The following is a 25,816-nucleotide window of genomic DNA, read 5'->3' as shown; positions in this document are numbered from 1 at the left end:
AATTCAAAGCAATAAGTCCTAATCTACCTATATATATACACACATACATATATGTATAAATATACATATTTATGTATATTTATGTATATATATACAAATATATATACATACAGTAACAAAGAATTTAACGAATTCCACCTACAAGGGGTTTGAGGAGTTGTTCATTAAGTTTGCAAAGCGGGATACCAGCAGCATGGGCAGCAAATTTCTTACATATTAATATTACTTACATGATAACATTACACATGTCCCAGCATTTCTTTTGTTCCACAGGTGGTATGACTTTAGGCTGACAGGTTTCGGGTTTGAGGCCGGGTTTGGCCCAGGATCGACCGAACTGGTCGATGCTGGTTGCCAGACGTCCGTTGGGCATGCGACGGTCGTTGCTCGCGTCGCCGTCGTAAGCACCGCAAAGACCATCGACGTGTCCCATGTGAATTTTGAAAACCTGGTGAATTTAAGTTTGAGTTTTATACCTTGCCCAACACTAATAACATGGAACATCTTGATATATGCTCTTCTAACTTTTCTTTCTTATCTATCTTTCTTTTCTACTAAATTTTCCTTCTTAGTTACTTTAACCTTCTATTGCAGTTATATGCAACCCTCTTGTGTCACAGAATGTGAAATATGAATTGTTTTTATTTTATTATTATTACATGTATTTGGTAGTCCAAGCAAGAAATGACAACCCACACATCAAGTAGCTAAACACTTTCTTGGGTCTGTGTTAGCCGCTTGCATTGCTTTGATATTAATGAAAATATTTCCTTTTTAATTTATAAATTAAGTCTAGTGTAACTACTACACAGAGAGTGTGTGAGACGTAATCTACAATGCGGACCGAATGTGGATACAATGTGGACTAATAGATACTTCTGTTTTTATCAGAAATTATTCTGTATTAAAAAGCAATGCATGTTACTATTATTCTTTTTGAAAATAGAAGAGTTATTTTTTTTTTAATTTACTCACTCCAATTTTGACGTCGCCGTCAGTTGTATAGAGCACGGTGAAGTTGTATTTCCTGGATTTGATGGAGACGCCGTTACCGAGGCGGTCGACATCGAAACTGTTCTTCTGGAAACAGATCTGACGCGTCTGCTCTACGGTGTATTCGTAATTGTTATATTCGATCATGAGGTTAGGTTTCACGAGGATCAACTGGTCGTCTTGTAGCACCAGCAGGCGATTCACGCAGCCATCTTGACGGCATTTCTTTTGAACTAAAGTTTTTAAAGTGAATAAATATATTAATATCTTCTTTGATTAACTCTTATTAAAAATACAAACAATGGTAGCGGTAGAAGACTGAGACCTGTGATCTAAGGTCGCGAGTTTCATTTCCGGGGTACAACGAACTTATATAATTCACACTTTGTGCATTAATTATATAGGATTGCCACTGCTCACAAATAAGTTTTTAGATGTGCTGTAGTGTCTTTTGCGTTTTGTTATTATTATTAACGAGGTATAAGAATAAAAGTAAGGAAGGATATTTATTTTTTAAGCAAGATATAAAATGTTTAAGATGTAAAGAAGTAGATACTTGATTAGATGAAAAACTTTCATTTTGTGAGTTAAAATTTTTTGCGCAAATTTGTTCCATTTAGTACTTCGTGAGATGCTCGTTGAACCACAGAATAAAGAGCATAACATATGCTTATAGTTTAATGGGTCAATAGATTGTCAGATAAGTTGAATATATTAAAAGAATTGATATCCCCAAATATCAGGAAAACAGTTTCCTTTCGTTTTACCGTCAATTCACCATTTTAACTGCATTATACCATATAACTAAAAAGCAATGTAAAGAGTGACAGAGAGCGATAAAAACAATACAGATGATTAAACTGTACACGCTTCTGTTCGCATCCATTTTGCGCGTGCTCGTATGTATACAAGGATATCTATCCTTTTATTCTACAGAACGTTTAATAAGTTGTAATAAGTAGTTTGATCCTTTGTGAAATAACTTTATTTATCTATGGAGTATAGATAAATAAAGACATTACAAAAGATTTTGTAGCTTCATAATAAAATGATACACACCGAAGATAGTCCAAGCGTCGAAACGGTTGTCTCTGGCGAGGATGTGTTCACATACGTCGTATTTATACTCGGTGCCGTCGAAGGTGGTGAAGGTGCGTCCAGTGACGTTACAATATACCGGTCTTTCGATAGGTGGTACGCAGACATACCTGAGGAACACGCATTAAATAGTTTTAATATTCTTATCGACGAAATTTTAACCTCTCAGTAAGGTTGTACATGATGAAATTCCTGTGGATTCAGTGCAGATGAGTCTACATCATATATTGAAAGACTTATGTTCTCCATTCTAACTGTAATAAAAGACTATCATGTGAAGTAAACTAAATTGTTGTTCCGTACGGAATGCTGCTTTATAATACATAGTTCCGGTAAATGATCGTTCAATATGAAATCCTCGAAACACGGTTGGTTTGTGAACGTTTTAATTCAGAAAATATCAAGACATTTTATACACAACTATCACCTCGGGTGATATATCACTCATTGCAAAATAGTGGGCATAACATAGCTTTCGAATTTTCAGTTCTACAATTTTAATTTCTTCTGTGTAATTTAAAAGAAGTGCTTGCATAATAGTCTTACGTATGAACTAATTTTAGACCATTATTCACTATGCTATTTTACTCGTTTTGAAATGATTACATTTACTTATCAAATATATCTTCAGTCGGTCCTCAAAGAAACACAAGTGTTGTTCAATAGAAGCAACAAGTTGGCAGTTAAAATAGCGATTGACGATTCTTATCTAGTCGACGAAAAGAAAGACACGGTAAAGAAACATCTATAGATATATCTAATTATACTTACTGTGGGCACTTGTTGATTTCGCTGGGCACATTCTCAAGTTTAAGAGAGTATTGCGGAGGACAAATGGGCGTTGAACAGATGAGAGGTGCAGGCGTGGAGCCAGGTCTTGGAGGTGGTGGCAGTTTCGGTATGCACTTAAACTGCGGGCAGACTTCCTTGGACGTTAATGAGCTCTGCGTTAGAGAGGGCTTGTCCAATGTGAACGCCTGGTTTTGTTGCGGGCCCTTTGGTCGGTCTGTGCGTTCATAAATCTTAAGTTTAGTATTTGATTTTTTTTAAATAAATAATTAATAATGAATCATCCATAAATCAGTTATATTTTTTTTTGCGAGAAAATAATTGGATATTCAAGACAATGAACAGAAAGACTACAATATGTCAGGAAAAATACTATTGCAATTATAGGTATATATTATAAATAATACCAAATTTGGGAACATAAACATTAGATACCGCTTCTTTATCTACTGAGGTCTTTATATGAGAAAATTAAATGCTGATGTAACAATACTCACTATAGTGAGGAGTATAAGTGTTTTTAGTGTATCTGTTCTTAGTGTATCCGGTCTTCGAGAATCCTCCTTTAGAATAGCCACCCTTAGAGTATCCTCCTTTGTAGTATTTCTGATACGAATATCTCGGTCTGGGCGGTGGCAGGTCCGATGTCAAGGATCGCGAGTAGCTCGGACGGGTGGTCGACGTGTATTGCACAAAGTAACCAGGCGGGCACTCCACTTTGGGACATTCCAGCGCTGAATTCCGAAAAAAAATTTAAATTTCTTTATGTTCTATTTTCAAAATTTACCCATATCTTCTTGTAAAAGCCATATACGATTTCTATAACCTCAGAATTAAAATTAAGCTTAACACAACATTCTACACTAGGTACAGACTATGTGGTAGAATTAATATATTAAGATTTTTTGAACTAGTGGGCAGTGTAGATAATACTGAAAGGAAATTATATAATTATAGAGATCTAGGTACAGGGGTAATAATTTATACAATAATAAGGTCTCGAAGAAGATAAATATAGATAGAAAATATAATTGAAGGCTTATATAACTACTTCATGCTTATCATAGAATTTTCGGTTTGTAAAAAAGACCTCATGGCGTGGCGTTTGCCTGATGACCTTGCTATAGTCGATGGAAACTGCAGGATAAAGGCAACTTCTTTCTGGTCCTAGTGGAAATCTAAGAAAGAGGCTTATGTTCAGCTGTGTGCATGCTACGACTGTAATGATGATTATGATTAGGGCTTACAATACCGGGATTCCGGGATCCCTAATACCGGAATCCCGGACGATTTTTGTCCGTTATTAAAAACCGGTATTTATGTAAAAATACCGGTATTTCGGTGTTACATTAGTTGATGAAAATTGAATTTATGCACATTATAAATCCAATTTAAAATAATATTAATTTAATACAAGATTTTTTTAAGATATACAAACAATTTCATTGTATTAAAATCTATATCAGGCACACTGATTACACGAACGAAGTATGGCACCATCTAGAAGCGGCGGTGTCGGCAATATAAAGCGATTGTTTATGTTTTACGTTTACTGCCCAATAAATAGATCTCGTTTATACAAATACATAAAGTATGTAACACGAAAATTATTAAATTGTTTAGATAAGATTGTTTCATTTTGCAAATCAGCTGTAGTGTTTAAAAGTAAAAATTTAACGATTGTTTATTTATGTTTTTAAGAGCATACTTTAATAAACAAAACGCTTGTTATTAATATTATTTCATAAACACTATCAATTAATTATATTTTTTGCTTCCTTAAATATGTAATGAGCCTATTATATGTAAAATGTAACATTGAATTTAATATTGGATGTCATATATTATTTGTTAACAAGTCAATATAGCAACTGAGGTAAGCAAAAATATAACTAGTAATTTTTTTAATAATAATACCGGTTTTTCAAATTTCAAATACCAAATACCGGTATTAAGATTTTAGTTCGGTATTATAAGCCCTAATCATGATTATGAAATAGGACCAATTTATCAATTATTTCGTGATTTACTTTTTACCGTCCGTGTAGTGTTAAAAAATTTAAATTTTAGTAAATTTCATACATGAATAAGGCATATAGAAGCTAAAGCATCGAACGTATACTATCGTTCTGGAGGCACTAGTAAATCCAATTTACACTAAGTTTTAGAAGGAACTTGGCTGCGACAATAAAGAAGTCACCTGAGGATAAAAGCCTCTTAATGCTATTTATCTGATATACTTTAAAAACTAAGTGTGTGACGAACTGGCAGTGTCTTTTTAAAATGACCTTTATTATTTTAATGTCTATACTTTGTCCAATAATCAACTTATCAAATACTTTTCTCGCATATATAAGCAAACATAGGTTTCTTCTTTTTTTCAGACGATAGACGCCTACTGCAAGGTATAGGCCTCCACTATAGTTCGCTACGGTATCCGGTGTTAAGCTGCTCGTATTCAGCGACTTCCTGTCACCTTATCCACCTTGTTGGTACACCTGATGATTGACCTACCCACGCCGCGTCTATCACCTCATGGTCGCCACTTAAGAATCTTTAGGACTCAACTGACATTGGTTGTACGAGTGATGTGTCTCTCCTACTTCTAGAGCTTGGTTCTTCTGCGGATATCCTCATTTGTCATTACTCTCCATTGCTCTCTGACCCTTAGCTTTACAAGGTCTACCATAAATGACCACGTCTGGGATCCGTAAATTATCAACGGCAAAACACGATGGTCAATGACCGTAGTCTGCAGGCATTGGGTTATTTTGGATAAGAAGATGATTCGGAGCTTCCCGAATGCTACCAGTCCGAGTTGGATTTTGCGAGTGGTTTGTCCCACGAAATTTTTGCAACTTCGAGCGTATTACCTGCGTCAACTACTTGAGTAGGTACGAAATTGACATTTGACGTCAACTTCGCCTTGTCCATATTTATTTTAAGGACCACGTGTCCGGAGGCACTACTGAGATCGAGCATTGTAGCCAGGTCCTCCATGGTTTCAGCTATTATGATAATATTATCGGCAAAGCATATATAAGCGTATATAAATAAATTTTAAATACCTATACAAGTAACGCTTTATATCTATCATATACACATATGTACTTATAATAGAGTGCAGCAATTATTCCTTAATTTGCATTCTAGCATTTATTAAGCTGAATAATTCTTCAGGCAAGGTACTGTATTACTTTCGACGTCGGAACCTTACCATTGGTCGTGGTATTTTTTCTGCTTTTCTTTTGTTCCGTGCTAAGACTGTTTTTAATTTTCTTATTATATACTTCCTGTAGTAGTAACCTTGGCGAATGAATTTTATTCGATTTCTTTATTTTTACCTTTAACTTCTTTTTCCTGATACCGCCTGTTAAAGACAAGCCTGATGTGATTTTTTAATTTTTTTTTTATATTGCCAATTGATAATTTTGTTATTACAGGTGGATGCATTTACTTCGAAATCGATTTAAACGTTTGCTTTTTTTTCTACACGATAATTTTTAACTTAATTTTACAATTTGGGTCATTTATGTATACCATTTGAGTACGACGCGAGATGAATGCTAGCAGACTCTAATTAGATAATAACTATAATCAAATTGAACTTCCTTATAATCAAAGCAGCCTTAAAATTAACATTCATGAACACGAAGGTTCTTCTCAAGTCAGGAGTATACAATAGGATCTGCATATATGTTTAGTTCAGCAGCGTATGCTGTTCGAAAGATCCGTCAACTGATCGATTTTGACACCACATGCTTAGTATACTTCAGCTGTTTTTATAACATTATATCATAAGGTCTATTGTTCTGAGGCAGTGCAATTGACGTAGATTCCATTTTTGTGCTCCAGAAAAGTGCTATCTGGAGTCACTCAGAAATAAATTCAAAGATACTCCTAATATATTTACGATAAACTAACATGAGAATTTCCGTCAGCGTCTAAGGAATAAAAATAAAGTTACTCTCTTTAAACTTGTTGCACATTTATAGGACGATATATACGATTTAATAGCAAACTATCAAGCGACGCAGTAAATTCATCTCTAAATAAATTAAAGAAATTCGTTTAGCACAGGCTTTTCTAAATGGCATATTATTACAGACTATGTTCACGATAAAGATGTTTGATAATGAATTGTTTAAATCTTAAGGATATTTTTGTTAATACAAACACCAAAAAAAATTGTAAACCCCGAGTTTCTTTTTAGTTCTTCGTAGTAAGTGACGCGAACGCGAAGTTACGAACTAACGTATGCTTAATTTTAAGCTGACGATTATAAATGATCGTAATGATCTTATATAACAAAGCCATTTTGACTTTGAGAAGAACCTAAAACAATCGCGTAGTTTTTTTTTTGATCATTTCCACATGTCCTTAGTATAGTAAATTTAGGGGTTATTTCATTTATTTACGAAATAACTGTTTTGTTTTCTAAATACGTGATTGCAAGTAACAGTTATATAAAGGCTTTAACGGAGGTGATAGAAATAAATATATTACTACTATTATCATACAGCCTATAAAATATTTATTTTCAAGTTTTTTTTTTTAATAATCGTTATTTATTAAAACGTTAAAAGACGTTTAATGAAAAAAGTAACTCATTTGATACAAATAAAGTTAGTATTTTTGAATAAATTAATAGTAAACAAGAAATTTATTATAGACCGAATTTAAAGTATGTTATGTTATTTCGAGTATGAAAAGTAGATTGAGAAAAGCTTACGTTTGGGTGTGGTCACGGCAGTGCTGGGCGGCGTGACAGCGTCGGTGGGCACGACTGTCGTTACAATGGTCGGCTCCGTGATGGTGGTCCTGGTGGTACTGGTGCTGGTGGTGCACTCGCGTTCGTCATCACCGCAGTCTTGGAGGCCGTCGCACCATTTCTCCAACGGCAGGCACAGCTTGCTGCTCGGGCAGATCCTGGTGCCGTCAGGGCAAGGTTCACACGAGCATTCGCAGGTGGACGAAGACAGCTTCGGTACAAGGTCCTGTGGCGTATATAGTATGTATAGTTTATATAACATCTGTTGCTTCAACAGACTTTGAAGTGCCAGGAGTTATTGGCCTGTGATATCTAATATATAAAATTCTCGTGTCACGGTGTTCGAACGTGAACTCCTCTGAAACGGCTTGACTGATTTTTACCAAATTTAATATGCGTATTCAGTAGGTCTGAGAATCGGCTACTATCTATTTTCCATACCCCTAAGTGATAAGGGTGATCCACCCCTAAATTTTATTTTAAATTTTTTAGACAATTTTTTTGGTTTTTATTTTATTATGATACAGCATACAAAAATACACACAAACCTAAATTTTCACCCCTCTACGATCAACCCTTATCTTACATTTGTTAATTAAAAACTTTAATTTTTTTTGCAAAACAACGTTTGCGGGATCAGCTAGTTCCAATATAAAATAATTAATATATCGTATTTTAGAGTGATCAATAAATTTATTTGGATTATTTTATATTAATAGAATAACTATGAAATAAACCAATTTATTTTATGATCCCTAATTTTGACAGATGCTTGTGAAAAGATCCAAATCATATCTAATTGATAAGTATGGTGAAACCAAGGTAAATAGGGATTCATTTTTATATATGTATGTAGATGAAAGAGCTCGCAAAATTTTAGAATAGTAACTAATATGGGTTAATATATTTATACATCCTGATATTAACATATATTGTAGATCTGATTTTTTACATTACTAGTTTATTATTTATAGCAAACTTCTGGTTAGTTGTAGTTTCGGTATTGACGACAAAATTAGGCGATGCGGTTGTACCAACATGGAGTCGATAGAGTTTGACTACAAATACGAACGCATTTATATTAATACTGACCGGCGCGCATTTGCACTCCTTGACCGGCTTGCAGTCGGTGATGCCACCCAATTTGCACATGCACTCGTCGCAGTCCGTTCCGCGGAATATCGAACCCACAGCATAACTGCAACAGTCACACATAAATTCAATTTTAATAATAACTACCGTACTGTTAAACCTTATTTATTGGCCACAATCGTAATTTTGGTTATATAGATTCATTGGCTATAGATGTAAAAGCTTCAAAAAAGTGAATGCATAGCTCATTTCTCAACAAAAAGTTTCCAATCTCTATATACTCGTAAAGTGATTTCTTTGGAACTTTATTTTAGATTATTTTTTCTATAAGATTGCGATAGGCCAATAACTTCTAACAGTATAAAGTCTATAGAGACAGATATTTGATATCTTAGACCTTACTTTACTTAGTTTTAAAGTTGAAGTTAAAAGTTTATTATTTAATGAAACTTACAGCATTCAAGTTCGAGTTTTTACTTGATCTAAATGTGTAGAACTTGGTTTGTTGACTCATTTACAAGGTTGATATTATAATGTACACATAAAAATTGATAAATTTAATTTTAAAAAGCAACTGTTGAGTTTATGGAAGGATCTTCTTTTTTCAGTAGATTATGTTAAATAAAATGTAACTATAAATTAGCACAAAATTTACATCATAATTACACTTATAATTATTTTTTATAATAATATGCCACTAAGTCAGTCATCATCAGGTAATTTATTACTCATTGTGACCATTGCTCCCAAATTATTTTCTGAACCCTGCTTTAATCTTTCCCAAATAAGTTTTACTATAGCCTTCTGTGTTCTTCTTTTAATTAAAAAATTAAATTAAAATATTCGACGATTTAAAAGTGTGTATATATAAAATCCTACTGGAATAGAGAAATTTTGAATTTCGAATTTGAATTTGGCTCATGATTAGAGTAAAAATAATAGTGTACGTATACTATATAAACATAGATATCTAACGTCATGAAGCCTTCGACGCAGGGGCACTGGTCCCTTGAGACGCAGTTCTCGCCGTCAAAGTAATGCGCGGGCTCGGAGCAGTTGCAGGCCACGACGCGCACGCCTGGACAAGGTTCGCAACCGGACGTGTTCGATGCAGGCGTTGGTGAAGGCGCCACGGTTGATGCTATAACAAAGATTTTAAATTAACTGGTAAAATTGCGAAAAAAAATGTAATTAGGTATTGTAGGTAAATATTATTTCCTAGCAAAATATATAGTTTAATCGAATGAATATGGTAGTGAACTTTAATTTTTGTTTAAATGTTCAGTTATCATCCTCTACAACTTAAAGTTTTATTGCGTTTATCTAAGATCATCTTTAAAGTTCTGGTATTGCTCATTGAATTGGTAAATTGAAGTGGTATTATGCAGGCTACATGGCCGCGGAAGCCTTAAGGTTCTATAATAGAGACCACAGTCTGGCTGGCGCTGAGTCCGGAGAAGATGGAATCGGATACTACCAAATGGTCTTATTATAATGAAAATAAAATTGACCTTAATACGTTCTGATTTGTAAATAGATCACAACTAGCTCTGATGTGTCCGTTTTTAAATTGATTATTTTCATAGTTGTAAAGCAATTCAATTCCAAGTTTATTTACACTTAAAAAAGTCCACCACACTCTAATAAGATTAATTATAGGGATCAAATGTTTAAAACTTACGATAAGGTTCGAAACAACCAACAGGTTCAATTCTCATTTCCATATTACGATTCCACTTAATAGGCATAATCTTGAGGTACTGTGCGCGAATGGGTGGCAGGAACTTTGTCCATACTACGGAATCTGCGTCGAAGTTCGCCAGGAACAATTGCTTTTCACCTCTATTGTCTACCACCGGGCTGAATGGCACCGACAGGTTACATGAGTACATAACGTTGTATGCGGTGACCCATCCGTTGGCACCGCCCTTGGTTTTTATTCCGGTAATGTTTCGGGGCGATGTGAAATCGAACTGTAATTAATACGATGTAATACAATATTGTATAAGTATTGAGAGTTTTATTTAAAATACAAGGAAGTTAGTTTTAAATCTTATGTTACAATTTCTGTTACTGTCGTTTATAAATAGTATTGTAATATACTTCTTGGACAGATGTCGGTCGAATTGTATGCCAAATTTAATTTTTTTACCACTTATTAATGCAGCTTTGTCTGTTTACATTTACATCCTCAACAACTGTGGTAATTACGTATAAAAATGTATAGAAAAGTTCAGATAAAATAGATTTTTCCACATAATATGATATACACAAGCAAAAAGATTTTTTTTATATTTAATACTCGATCATATTAGCTCATGGAAGATTCTATAAAATATTGAGTTGCTAGATTGATATGCTAGGTTAAAAAAATGTTAATGAACTTTCATGTGCTAATAATTTCATACAAGATATAACTTATTGAAAATAACGTGCCTTCAGGTTAAATCAATGTATGTTATGGTCATTGTTAAAATAATTTTAACTTATTTGTGTTTGCATCCAGACTCATTTTGACCCAATAAGAGATGTTATGTATCATATTTAAAAAAAATGACTTAAAAAAATTATGTTCTAGGACCGTTTTGTGAGCCTGACCTTTGTGTGTTACATTGCTTATTTGACTACACTGGACGATCCCTAAGTGTCCGAACCAAAGTCGGATAATCTTCTGATATGAAAGGATCAAATCTGATTGATATGATCTCCTTTAAGTAAAGGGACCACTTGATAGTTAAGTAAAATTAAAATACTTGTGTTTAAAATGCTTACCATAATCCATTCTCCAGGTGTGCTGTACGCTGGTCGCCAGCCTCTCTCGCTGTCAAGTTTCAGGTAGGGTCTCGCGTCATTGTTAGAAGACACCTCGATATTCTCTATAGGTATATCAGCTCCTAGACCCAATGGTTCCGTACACTGTATTGGTTCAGGCTGAAAAATTTAAACAAATTAAAAAAAAATCTAATACTGTTCTAAAACTACTTTAATCGTGTTTCTAATTTATTCAAGCTTTTATAATTATTTAACATAATGGTGTCTTTTTATTTATAATTGAGATTAAAATTATAGTGAAATAGTAAAATTAATCAAAATTTGCATTCTGACATTAACTAGTTTTAAATTTCGAACAATATTTTTTGTTAAGATTTCAAATTTAACATATAATTAACGTTAAAATTAAAAATAAATAACTAACAAACCCATTGGTCACTGTATTTTCTTTGTGTTTAACCGATGTTTCATTCGGAACAGACTTATTAAAAATAAAAGCACTTTAAATTCTATGAACGTTAAAAGTAATTGAGTTTTTAAGGCCCTTGCATATAAATTTGTTAGTTTATTGAAAAAATAAAACAGAATAATGTAAATCATATGTTAAAGTAGTTAAAATTTGTACTATTGTTAATGCAATTCAACTATCACCGTGCAATACCTTGTGAAGGAGACTGCGGAAGGAGAGACAAAGAACTTCGAATCTTTTCAACAGCCGGAGATGTGGATTTCAGAGTTCGTTATACCACGTCTTACCCCAACCATGATAACAGCTATTAATAATCATGATAGCGGATTCGGGGTGATTTGCCGCGAAAATGCCTTGGCCTCGCAGTTGTGCGCAAACTAATTCTGCTCGCGTCTTTACAATAATGAGTAGGAATCTTTAAGTCAAGTCTATAACGTAGAGACACTAGGTCAACGCCATTGAAACTACGGTAGTACCCTAAAGTTTTGACAAAAGGTGTCAATGATCGCAGGGTTTTTGTCCGTAGGAATACGACATAAGCCTTTCGTTACCCCTGCAGTAGAGTATCCCACATACGGAGGCTTCCACTTTAACGAAGGCTACGTCCTCCTCCAACCCACTGAGCAAAGCCTTGGCGGCAATTCTTGAGTAATATGACACAAATATGTCCCGGCACCGCAGTGGAGTGTGGGGAGTATAATTTTGCTCAGTTTCTTATAATAAGGGGCGATCGAACTACTGTAGTACGTAGTACTACTTCTAAACTAAGAGGATATTTTTGACAAAAGGCGTCAAAGAGAATTGTGGGGATTATAGGGAGTAAAAGTCCAGAATAATTTCTAACTAATATCTTTGTAATTATGTCGGAAGAGTATCTTATGGAGAATTTCCTTATGAGAAAAAAAAGACTGCTGTCAATGCGCGTTAGTTTATGTTTTAGTGTATTAGCATGGTAACCACTTTTAAGAGAAGATTTTTCAATTTTCAAATTAGTCGCATATACTTACGGTGGTAACAATGGTGGTGGGTGCGGGCGTGGTAGTGGTGGACGGTTCCTGGCAACCGATGACATCGAAGCGAACTGCGATCTCGTCGTGCCACGTAAGCGGGCGTATGCGGACGAACTTCGCCTCGATAGGCGGCTCGATCATTTGCTTTGCAGGTGTATTGTTATCAACAGGCCCGCGGAACACCTGCAAATATCATTTAGACGCTTGAAAGTTAAGACTACGAGTTCTTACGCGATGTTATTTATTTATTTATATATAATACTAAAAAGAAATATTGCTATTAAACTGAGAGTCAATTACAAGTTTATTTAAGTTTTGTAAGAACTGAAATATAAGACAATGACCTTAAAACTGAATGTAATTAAAAAAAAATAATGGTTGCGGTCAGCTCGGCGAAGGTCCTCCGTCCAAAAGGAGGACTATAGAGCAGGCCTATATTTAACAGTGGCCGTTCAATATTTGTACGCTAATTTTAATGTTGATAAATTTGTTTTGAAAGTAACCTTCGGTTTTCCATCGGGACCGTCGACAGTGGAAAAGGCGTTACCGTCGTCTCCGTACATGACCTCGTAACTTGTCACATACTGGTCGAACAGCGGACTACCTTGCATCATTACTCCATAGACGGGTTCACGGCGAGGGAACTCCACTTGAATGTATTGGTTGGTGTCCATTGTCTTTGGATTCCAACTTCCGGCTGGTGGATTGACACAGGTTAATAGAGAGAAAAACAAAGAAAGTAATTCATCATGCTAAGCTTGAAAAACTAGCTATCAATTGATAAAAGAGTGGAATTTTATAGCAAAAATGTTAATCGAAAGATTTTCTAGTGATCGAGATAAATAATGACATTATATTATTATATCGTACTCCAAAAGGTTATAGCATAAATAAAAAAAAAAATCTATGAACTAAATGAATCGTATTTTTCAAATATTATTATTAAGGCAGTCAAGATATAAGAATCATCCGGTATCAGGATGGCAGCAATAATCATGGCCTTTGTTTTATTGAAAAATTTACAATATTAATCTGACTTGTATTGCAGTCAATCTATATATGTGTTTCGCTTGGTCACGTCATTACTCGAGAAAGACTTTATCGATTTCATTCATCTTTTTTCGTAAGGTTTGTATAGAAAAATAATTTTAAATTTGCTTTACCACAATTATTAGAACATAAAAAGACTATTACAACTGCGCATTTGACACTTCGCTATGAACTTTGTACTTTTGGCGGTATGATTTGAACTTCGCGCGTTTGACAGTTTAACAGATGCCTACTATTTATCGATTACAAAATAAATTTAATTACTTCACACCACAAATTAAATCACAATTAATAAATAAAGTGATCATTCTAAAATACGTCACTTTTTTCCCCTAGAATGCAACTATTGGCAATGAAGTTTAAAAATGTTCATACCAGAAGTGGGTTCCGAACGACCATTCAGTTTAGAGAACTGCGGCTCGAAAAGTGGGCTCGCCACGGAGCTTGCAGTGAATGCAGAACTTGGAAGCGGCTCGCGGTTCCACAACAGGTTAATGTAGCTGAAAAAAAAATAACGGTTTTTATTAGAGAATAATCAATGACGTTCAAAGTTGACTATAAAATATCTTTTGATCAACTATAAAGGCATAATCACAGAAAATTACAAAATAATCGTAATCTTGGAAATTTAAAGTACTTATGTAGACAATATTTGTGAAACCTTTGATTCATCAATATATTTATATACTCTGTGTTTGGCACTAATCGGTGTAACATAACTCCTGAAGATGCCCCGTGGAGGGGTGAAACACGTGTTGAGTAATTTGGCGGTGGCGGTTGTGTGATTCGCATTGTTTGCCGCATACGCATTTATCAATGGGCTGGCGGGCGGTGCACTTTGTTGCACGACTACCACTGCATGTGCAGAAGTGGCTAAATATTGGTCCTTTTCTCACTTATATTTATATAATTATAATGATAAAAAGAAATTTTCATTTGAAAATAGATAAGTGTGAAACTCTAGCCGAGTAACCTATTTTTTATTTTCTTGAAGTATTCTTCGTGATATTATACGACACTGATGTGGTAACATTACAATAAAATAAATATATTTTACAGGATTTTTACATAATATATTGTTAAGTATGTACGCACTGTTAATACATATATTGAAAAGAGAGCTTGTAAATATATACGGTTATTTTTAACTTGCGTATATGGGTCAAGATTTATCTGTTAACCTCACTTTTTCTTTTATACTACAAGTACATAGTTTATTTATTTATTTAAATACTTTATTTATTTATTTATACAATGTATGTATAACGGCGAACTTAATGCTGAAGGCATTTTATAATGGTTAACAGTTGTAGTGTTCGACTGAAAATTCTTATTTTATTAAAAACTATTTCAATTTTTTTACATTTATACATGTATGATAGTAAATAAAGAGAGAACGCTCTTTGGAACCCAAAGTTAGTTCAATGCATATCATGCTTTAGTAAATTATTTCACAGATACCATAGCAATTTGTTAAATGTCGTTTAGAATAGAGTGTCTCTATTTGTTGTTACTACACATATCTGGGTATTTCTATTTGTTTTCCAATTACAACGAAGTAATTTATTTTACATTACTTGTATTGTAATAAATATCATACTATGTAAGTCGCTTTTATTAGTGTTCTAAATACAAACACGTGATTTGACATTTTGAAATTAATGTTTTCAGAAAAAAAACAAAATTAATGAATGTCTACTCTCGATCGTCAAATATTAAACTAATTTATATTGCACTAAGTTTAAAATATCTAACAATACTTTTTAAGTATTTAATAAGTCACCTTATTAATTTTATAACATATATTAATTTAAATAACATCATTGTAAAAGAAGAATTTAAGGAGACATAATAAAGAGAGGGGCGGGAATGTTTTGATTAGGTACTTCGCTAAATGTATTATAAAAGTCATTTTAAATAGGATAAATGTCATTTTTAGCTAACAGATTTAGGAACAGTTCGATGTAATTAAACGATAAATTTAACAGTGCCCGAAAATAAAAGGGTTGTTCACCCTTTTCTTCCCGCTATAGGTTACTTCTCTAAAATGAACTTACTTGTCAGGGCTACATTCCGGCGGCGGCGTGCTGGTTGATTTAATTATGAGCGGCGTCTGAGTTGTCTGAATTGTTGTCTCAACTGTTGCTTCCGTTGACGGTGCATAGGTGGTCTCTGTATTGGAGATTGGAGTCACAGTTCCTACGGTGCCGTTGGTAACCGGGGGAGACGTGGGAGTCGGTGTCCAGGTTGAGGAAACGGTGACAACAGTTGGTTTGCTGGGCGTGATGATGGGTATTGGTGTGGTAAGCTCTGGTTCGATTATGTATGTCATGTGTGTAGGGCCAGATGGCGTGAAGATTGTCACGCAGTCGGTTGTGTCGCAGTGAAGGGCGTTGTCAAGACATTGACATTTCTCGCAGCCACGCACTACAACGCCGCCGGGCTAGAGAAATAATGTAAAATGTTCATAAAACAAATACTTGCAAAAATATCGCGTGATGGATTTTTTTATGTCTACTGTATAAAACACGTTAAATCGGTCACTGCCTTGAGTCGTGTGCGTAGAGAAAATAAGCGTTCACTTCCTCGCTGCGGCAGCAATATCTCAGTGATTACTATGAACTAGAAAGTGATGGCTATTCTATTTATCTATATTTCAATGCGTTATTGATTGACAGTTAAATTAAGCCAACAGTGCCTTAGAGCAAATATGACCTCACGTCGCAATGAAAAAAAGTTCTCTTAGGGTCCATATGACCTCACAACACACTAGCTGAAACTCGCGTGCAAACAGTGCTGCAGTTACCCTGTTAATGAGTTTTTAATTGTTGCTCTAAATTACTTTGAAAGATGGCATTATAGGGAAATACAATTTGGTTTTAGTTTGTACCAAATTGAGATTCAACATATTTATCTTGAAGTACACTAGTGATATAAATGAATCGAATTAATAAATGAATAAAAGATTAATTTGACGAAAAAATACTCTACAAGACTTTAATAAATATGCAATATAACAAACCTTAACTCGTTGTCCTTCGTCGTAACAAGTGCAATCCTTGAGAGGGACACATGTTTTCTCATCTCGCCACTTGGATCCGAATTCGCATTTCACATTCGCAATTGATTCGTCGATACATCCTTTCACACATTTCTGTAAAAATTAATAAAATCTTAATATTTTCTCAGACAAACACGTATTAAGTATAGGTTAATCGTATTTAAAAATCATTCGAGGAAAACAACTTTAAGTAATGCTTAAATCTTACTACCTATTAATTGTACATAACAAAAAAAATATTAATAAATACAATGAACTGTGAGTAAAAGATAACATATTACACGCGTGGTGTAATTGAAATATACATAAAATCGTTAATAATAAAAAAGAAATATTCCCAATAATTTATAAAGAAAAAAGCCCCTTTAGAGCATCGTTTCCCAACCCGGGGTCCAGGGTTGATAAGGGGTTTAACCCTTATGCTTTCATATAAAATTATTTACATTACATAGGAGCTTGTAAGAATTTTAGAAAGGTTAAGGTGGGGCATGGCACATAAAAGGTTGATACAAACTTCTTTAGAGCAACGACTGAAAATTCTAGACGTGATAAAGTAAAGCTACGAGTATAATAGCTTTACTAATGTTAATAAGTTTACTAAAGTTAATGTTCCCTTGCAGGAGATCTAGTAAGTGCTCAAATAGGTTAAACAAACCTTCAAATGAAATTTGAAGTTTCTTAAAACGCACCTACTATTAACGAGTCCAAATAATTTAAGTGAAAATAGCATGAAATGAGCCGCATGCGCATTTATCAGCGGGCTGGCGGGCGGTGCACTTCATTGCACGACTACTGCTACATAGCGGAAGTAGATATATATTAGTCCCTTACTTACTTATGATACTTCCGCAAAGTAACGCCTGAATCTATTAGATATTTGTAGCATAAGTTTATTTTATTAAAACTGATGAACTTTTTACAAATTACAATCTTTACTAGGGTAAGAAATAAAATTACTATGCCTTATTAAAGAACTTGGTAAAAACTGTTGATTCTATTAACTAACCGAAGATTGGTCGATGGATTTTGTCTGGCTAACATTACTACAACTTCAGAAAGTGTAGCCCTGGAAGAAGTGATGAAAGAAACTCCAGCAACGCTTCTATCTAGGCTCAATAAAGTTAGGTTTTTTATGGCCCTCGCAATTGGAAAACTCTAGTTCCACCCCTATTTATGTGGGAACAGGGATTTTCATTTTTCTTATAAATTTTTTCATATTACAATTTTATTTTCGAAGTCTTCTTTCACGCATCACATTATCTGTTTATCCGTTCTTTCACTCTACAATTCTATCTTTCTCTTCGAAGGCTAGGTTAGCAGACGTCGCTAGCAAAGGCTGATTCTAAATTATACGAAAAATAAAGGAGTATACATTACCTGTCCCGGTCTACATTCACCCGACACCTTCAAAGTTTCCAGGAAGTGGTCGCATAAGTTGTCGCAAGGATATGCGCACGATGAAAATACTTGACCAGGCGGACAGAGATCAGTGGTCAGTGGTGGGGTCGCTGCAAATTAACGAATAAAAATTAAACATACCGATTAATATGTATTACGAATAGAAACATTACGATGATGTAGAAATTTCTGTATATAAATGTGTGTAAATTTTATCTTTATCTATTTATATTTATATAATGTGTGGAAACTAATGTCGCTTTTTAAGGTAAATTCAAACGACTACATTTTCAACAAGTTTTTATTTTTTTTTAATTATTATTTTTAATCAACATTGTACTTATTTTCGTTATCAACAACCTTTTGCAATCTAATAATAATCTGGTACACCAATTTTCAATGCCTTTTTCTGTAAAATATGCCGACAGAAACAATTTCACTTTTTGGTTCCCCTTTTAAATTTATATGCATATATATACATGTATATATACATATATATATATATAGAGAGAGAGATTGATAATAACAAATCGTTGTTCCATTTTATGATTTTTTTTTCTTGATTTGTCATTTAAATTAAGTAGAAAGATATCTTTTAAGAATATCTTTTAAAACATTTACCCAAGATTTCGTTTGTTATAAATGATTTCGTTCGTTGCTGGTACCAAAGGAATTGTAGCTATTATTGGTAGATTGAAAGTTCACTTCGTTTCGTACATATCTAGGACTATTTAATCCGCGACATAAATATACGAAGATGCAATGATATTTATAAGCTATTGTCACTTCGTTAATTTTACGTGAAATCCAAATAACATATTGTTCAAATGCAAGCATTATTAAGCCGGAAGACATGTAGTGATCGACACACCGCACATGCATTAAGGCCAAAAATGATTTCTTGACACGTTATTAAATATTTAATTTTTTAAATTTCAAGTTTACTTATGTTAACTATAAATTAAGATGACTAGATGTTAATTTTAAAATCCTATTATTCATTGACGGAACGAAATTGCCGAGTAAGTATAGTAATAAATGAAATGTATTATATGAATTACTTCTTATCAAGAAATATACTATGATATTCGCCGTAATAAAATTTTTATCGTTTTTATATCATATGAATATATACGCCTATTATAAAATACAGATAATAATATAGATATTGGAGATTGTCTTGCCATGAAATGATATAGAAATCTTTAATAGGGATTACATGTAATCATAAATTATAATGGAAAGTCGGTATAACATATACTGTGACCAAAAAATCATTGGAGTATCTAGTGTTAAAAGCGGTTAAAAGCGGACCTGGAACCATTTTCTTTCGACGATCAAGTTTGCCTTTCGTACTGATGGGGGACGGTCTATGTCGTGTTTGCAAGTCCGCTTATTTTTTTAAGGTACATAAAATATATTGAATTTGCTTAAACAAAAGTTTTACCAGAGACTTAGGTTCAAATCACGTTATTCTTATGAAGTTATGATTTCAATTAAACATACAAGTTGCGTTGGTAATTAAATTTCTATTCACAATACCCCTTTGAATATATAGCAGGAAGATATAGGTGTAAATAATAAAAAAATATTGGTAATTTTTTTTTATAACTTGAAAATGCAACTCACTAGATGTGACCGTGGAACTTGGAAGGTATGATTCTGAAGGCAAGATCCTTGTTTCTGAAAGAACATGTCATCATTTGAATAAAATTACAGCCGCGTATACATTTAACACGTTCACTGCGGGCCCAATTTTGAAGAACTTTCAGCTGGTGCGGCTGAGGTCGAATCAGCCTCAAGCTAAACTTCCTAGTAGTGCGGTTGAGGCCTTTTCTGTCTCATGTTCATCAATATTTTTTTACAATATTGAGTCAATGCTTCGCAGACATAAAGAAAGCTATATTTGTCTTTGTCATACCTCATACGGTTGAGTGTAAACAGCCGCCGCACTAGAGAGAAAACACAAGTTTTACGCGCCGCACCAGTGCAAAGTCTACCATGAGGCTGAATCGACCTCAAGCCGCAGTGAACGTGTTAATTAATGTAATCAATTTATATATGCAAGATCGTTTATAATTTTTATTTTTCGTAAAAAAAGTTTGATAACTTTGTATATAGTTAAAATATTCTTACGGCTAGGTATTTCAGTGATGGGAGTAAACACGGTCTCCTGGTTTCCTAAAACAAACAAAATTAAAAAATACCATCTCTTTTCATCTCTCATGTATAGAGAAATTTCAATGGTTTGCATAAGATTACAGAGTCCACTTAAATGTTAACCAAATTTCAATCTAAATTAAATTATATATAAGCTTACTTAACGCATTTAATGGAATCAGGCGTTACTTCGCGGAAGTCCATCCTAAGTAAGAAAAGGACCAATATTTAGCCACTTCCGCACATGCAGTGGTAGTCGTGCAATGAAATGCAAATCTCTGTGTTTGGCACTAATCGGTGTAACATAGCTCCTGAAGATGCCCCGTGGAGGGGTGAAACACGTGTTGAGTGATTTGGTGGTGGCGGTTGTGTGATTCGCATTGTTTGCCGCATGCGCATTTATCAGCGGGCTGGCGGGCGGTGTATTTCATTGCACGACTACCACTGCATGTGCGGAAGTGGCTAAATATTGATCCTTTTCTTACTTACGTAACGCGTTCGACAATTTATGAATTACATTATATAGTATATTATATTTATATAGAATCAATTATTTTATTTCACATTTAATCAATAAATTTAAGTTATTACTATTACTAATTAAGATATATACTCAGAAATATATAATATTCATTTTTATTAAAGCAGCGCAATTTGCAAATATGTTGTTTTATTGTGTATAAGACACATGTAAGCGACCCTAAAATTAATAAGTAAATAAACGCAGACCTTTGCACTAGTTTGAACACATTCTGAATGGAAAAATAAAACAAAAAGGCGAAAATCAGAACAATCCTTAGCAACGAACAAAACAAGTTATTGCTGATTTAGATAAGTCTCTTCCATAGATATGACTAAAATAATAAGGAATGAAAAGAAAAGATATAGAAGATGTTTATACCTGGTGCAGAGGTTGTAATGCTGGTACTGGTGATGGTTGTGCTGGTGCTGGTAGTGCTGGTGCTGGAGGCAGCGCACTCAGGCCGCACGGCGTAGACTGCAGCCGGCCAGTCGCACACCATAGCAGCGGGGTTGTACAGGAGTCCCGGGGCACAGTCTTTAAGGACCGCATGTGTTTTGTTCGGCGCTCCTACTTCGGGAGTGCATTCATAGAACTTGCTGCAGTCGGTCGGATGAGGTCCGTTAGGATGTTCCGAGTTCAAACATTGGAATGGTTCTGTTGAATAAAAATCATTACGTAGATAACAAAGTAACGACCTTTTTAACTTTTTTGTAAACCTTTATTGCTACTTATACAATAAGCACCAGATAATCAATAAGGTTAATAATGACTGTCACTGGCTTTAGTTTCTGGTTATTTTTATTATACGTTTAAAGAAGACGTCACGTTAACCACGTTGACACTCGACATTCCGAAGGTCAGGAAGACGCTGGAAGCAGACCGCTTTTCAAGTGATCTTAATAGAAATCTACGGGAGACCTATATTCAGCAGAGAATATTCAATAGTTGAAATGATGATGGTACATTTAAACAAATCATTTTCTAAGAGATAGGTTTCGGGTGCATTTATTTAGAATGTAAATTACATATCAATTTAAAAAAAGGAGAGAACAAAACTTTATTTATCGAAAAGGAAAACTTGATTAGAATTTATTGCAATAATTTCAGCCAACAGTTCACTGTTACTATACTAGCAAATAAAAAATTGTAAGGCAGAAAATAATTAATAAATATATAAAAATGATTAAATAAAATAAAATTCACTAAAGCTTAATTTTATAAAATGAAACCAATTAAATATATAGTCATTTAGATTGGAAGAAACGTTAAAAAAAAACAACCAAAATGTATATGCCATCCAATTTCCATTTTCCTCGAAACTGAAATGACCCAGACCAAGTCAAAGTTAAATCAAGAATTTATACAAATTAATTGAGATTGGCTCAATTATTAAATTATCAAGATACACTCACCTTCACATTCGCAGAACACACGTATCTCGAAGTCAGGACACGTGGCTTCTTGTTCACGGCACACCAATCCCTGTTCCAAGCTGCATTCCACGTTGAGTCCTGTTTCCTTGGCGGTCTTATGGTCTCCCACAGTTCTGCATTCAATTTTCTTCATCATATCCGGCTTGCACATTGGTGATCCGATCGTCTGTTTAATTGGAATATCAATTACATTTAATACATGACATGAAATTCGTTCGTCTTATGATAATTGTCATGTCTGGAGTGAAGGCTCCTGGGTCTTTAATTACTGTAAAGAATTATCTTTATAACGAGATGCTTCTAACGTTCTACCATCTTAATCTCGATACATCTGTTATTGTAAACGGTGCAGTGTAAAACGTTCACCCACAAGGTCTCAGACCAAGACAGATGACCTTATTAAGGTAGTAACTATATGTATAATTAATATTTACAATATTTCAGCTGGCTAATACTACCGTTAACTTCTACTGGACATATTTTCATATGATTTTTTTCTTAATATTTATTAGATCGTCCGCGTATAAAGTGTACAGAAGAAAACTTGTAGACTTTATTATATATTACAAGATATGTACTGTTACAATCAAAATATACTGGTCGAAGTAAAATTTATAAAGGTCCCTTACCAACTCATTCGGTCGAGGTAGTGGTTCATTCTCTACGGAGGCACCGTCGGAAGCAATTTCCGAGGGTCGACGGTTCAACCAAGGAGTCCAGCCACCGACACATTTCAGCGGCTCTTCCAACATGCTTGGTGGTGTTGACGATCCTGAAGGCGTTGTCTGTAAATACAAAACAAATTTTATTTACCGATAAAACCAAAAAAAATATTAATATTTATTTGTGATAACATTCAAGAGGATCAGTGATCTTTTCCTTGTCTATTTATGTTGTAATTTCTTTATAAGTTAAAAATTTAAACTGTCGAAATAAAAATAGTTTGTCAGTCATGTCTGATCCTGCAAACATGGCTCTAAATAATGTACACAACAGTTCGTTTCACCACTATCATCATCTCAGCCGATAGACGCCCACTTCAAGGCATAATTGCCTCCCCCTATTGATCACTACCATGACTAGTCGTATCCAGCGATTTCCCGTGATCTTGGTAATGTCGTAGGTCGATCTAATGGGGGGTCTACCTATGTCATGTCTACCAACTCGTGGTCGTCATTCGAGAACTTTTCGATCTCAACATTTTGAGTAGTTCATTTCAATACTGGCCCATCAGTGTGTATCGCGAGAATTCCGGCGGCGTCTTTGTGACTTTGTGTTCTTAACAGTATTTTCCGAAAGAAGCTGTAAAAGCTGCCAGGCTAATAGCAATAACATCATAAGAAACAATTGAGAAATCCTTGACTATAATAGTGAACCATGTGTATATTTTAAAGGAGTATTTTTAACAATCTCTTTGTGCTACTTTCGAAAATTCTTGTATCAAATATAAGTAATATAAGACTTTAAACAAAAAATATTTTTGGCACAATTGCACAAAAGCATTGATAAATTTTAATTAATAATAGATATTTTAAATTTAGATCTATTACAATGAAATAGGATGTCCTTAACGAATATAGTGTTTATATATAATTCTTCAAAGAAACTCACGACAGTGGTAGGGCATGGTTGTCCAGTGCAGACTTTGCTCTTTTTAGAGCAAGTGCAAGTATGGCAGTCGTCTTCCTCGATGACTTCACCTTCTAGAATCTCCTTTCCATCCTCCAGGGTCATACAGACGGGTTTGCATTTGGCTCTTGGGACGCATTCTGTTAGTGAGCTGTTTGAATATACCATTCCTTCTGCGCACGTCTCATTTGGTTTGCAACCTTGAGATTAAATAACCAATAATTAATTTAAAATGAATACATACAGCTGAATAAATTGTTTAATTTTATTTAAATTTGAATAAGGATAGCCGTTATCGAAAACGGTTTTGTATTAATTATAGTGTTCAAAATAAAGCATTTGTTATTGTATTACATACTAGCTGTGCCCGCGACCTAGTCCGCGTGGAATTTAATAAAAAAAAAATTTAGTTCGTTTAGTTATTTTCCTTAATTTTTTTAGAATAAAAGAAGCCTAAGTCTTTCCTTATTATATCAGCTACCTGTTAATATAAGTCCCGACAAAATCGGTCTAGCCGTTTTAGAGATTAGCCGAAACCAACAGACAAACAAAAAAATTACTTTGGTATTATATTATATTCATATACATGTAATAAAAAGCGGTTATTTTAACATTACATACCGACACTATAATTTTATTTAAATGTTTTAATATTTTAATTTAATTTAAGTGTTTTAATATTAGTCTACGAGTTTTCTTGGGAATATAGCGCTGAAAATCACAACGCCCCTCTTTGTACTTTGACATGAAATTGTAGAAGAAAGCCAAAGAAGTGTATGTATCGCCTTGCTGGAAGCTTAAGGTTTAGACGCGTTTAGATTATGGCACCTTCTACGCTATACTACCTCTCGTCGGACGAATTGATGTTTAATCAATAACAATGTACAGGTTGATTGGCAATAAGTCTTAAAACTTTAAAGTGGTTATACTTATTTCTAATAACTTAGTATTAAGTAAATACTTTGAAATATGTTACGTTAATGTATTTTTTTTATTGGAATGCGAGAGGGGAATGACTTCAGTATAAATTCTGCAGGGACAAACAAAAAACTTTTTAAAAAAAAAATTTGAATTTCGATAAAGCTTTTTCTTCTTTCAAATCATTAATTTAAATCACGATATAGCCTACATTAATTGATAGTAAATGAGTTATTTATTTAATCCTTTAAAGGTATAAATCTAAATCTATAAATCATCCTGTATACAGTTGAAATGGTTGATACTCTCATCAGTATATGTATGATTTCATTCAATCTATCCATCGCAAAGAAATGGTCACCAGATAAAGTGAAATGTTCTAAGAAAAGGAACAATTGTAATGTATGTCTTGCATAGTTAATTACTAATATCATTTCACATACCTTCAATGCAGGTTTCTTTTTCACAGACCGCCTTAACTTCCGCATATTCAAGGGTGTTGTCACAAGTCTCCGGTGGGCACGGCGACATACACGAGTTGTAGTTAGAGCACGTTCCGTCGCATTGCATCGCTAGATATAAAACATATACAACATACATAATACATATTTTAAATGTTCTAATCATAAAAATATCCAATTATTAACTAG

At 34.0% G+C, this 25,816-nt stretch overlaps 1 protein-coding gene across 1 annotated transcript in view; it reads right to left on the bottom strand.

Annotated features, from left to right (window-relative positions):
* Positions 1 to 25,816, bottom strand: part of Hml (Hemolectin) — an 87,520-nt gene that overhangs the window by 28,265 nt on the left and 33,439 nt on the right. Inside the window, exons 30-51 of the mRNA XM_068773541.1 lie at positions 25,610 to 25,738; positions 24,231 to 24,448; positions 23,249 to 23,404; positions 22,599 to 22,785; positions 21,565 to 21,840; positions 20,640 to 20,684; positions 18,483 to 18,613; positions 17,067 to 17,198; positions 16,102 to 16,487; positions 14,420 to 14,544; positions 13,498 to 13,691; positions 12,992 to 13,177; positions 11,516 to 11,674; positions 10,425 to 10,716; positions 9,719 to 9,884; positions 8,744 to 8,849; positions 7,613 to 7,877; positions 3,378 to 3,614; positions 2,863 to 3,097; positions 2,053 to 2,201; positions 976 to 1,226; positions 231 to 448 (exon numbers count right to left, since the gene is read on the bottom strand). Of these exons, the coding sequence (XP_068629642.1) occupies positions 231 to 448; positions 976 to 1,226; positions 2,053 to 2,201; positions 2,863 to 3,097; positions 3,378 to 3,614; positions 7,613 to 7,877; positions 8,744 to 8,849; positions 9,719 to 9,884; positions 10,425 to 10,716; positions 11,516 to 11,674; positions 12,992 to 13,177; positions 13,498 to 13,691; positions 14,420 to 14,544; positions 16,102 to 16,487; positions 17,067 to 17,198; positions 18,483 to 18,613; positions 20,640 to 20,684; positions 21,565 to 21,840; positions 22,599 to 22,785; positions 23,249 to 23,404; positions 24,231 to 24,448; positions 25,610 to 25,738 (4,243 nt within the window). The remainder of the gene's footprint in view (positions 1 to 230; positions 449 to 975; positions 1,227 to 2,052; positions 2,202 to 2,862; positions 3,098 to 3,377; positions 3,615 to 7,612; positions 7,878 to 8,743; positions 8,850 to 9,718; positions 9,885 to 10,424; positions 10,717 to 11,515; positions 11,675 to 12,991; positions 13,178 to 13,497; positions 13,692 to 14,419; positions 14,545 to 16,101; positions 16,488 to 17,066; positions 17,199 to 18,482; positions 18,614 to 20,639; positions 20,685 to 21,564; positions 21,841 to 22,598; positions 22,786 to 23,248; positions 23,405 to 24,230; positions 24,449 to 25,609; positions 25,739 to 25,816) is intronic.

Source organism: Battus philenor, unplaced genomic scaffold (genome assembly GCF_028537555.1).
Source record: "Battus philenor isolate CCGP_79_NKW_IND1 unplaced genomic scaffold, ilBatPhil1.0.hap1 SCAF_6, whole genome shotgun sequence".
NCBI lineage: Eukaryota > Metazoa > Arthropoda > Insecta > Lepidoptera > Papilionidae > Battus > Battus philenor.
This window is presented reverse-complemented; position numbering and strand designations above follow the sequence as displayed.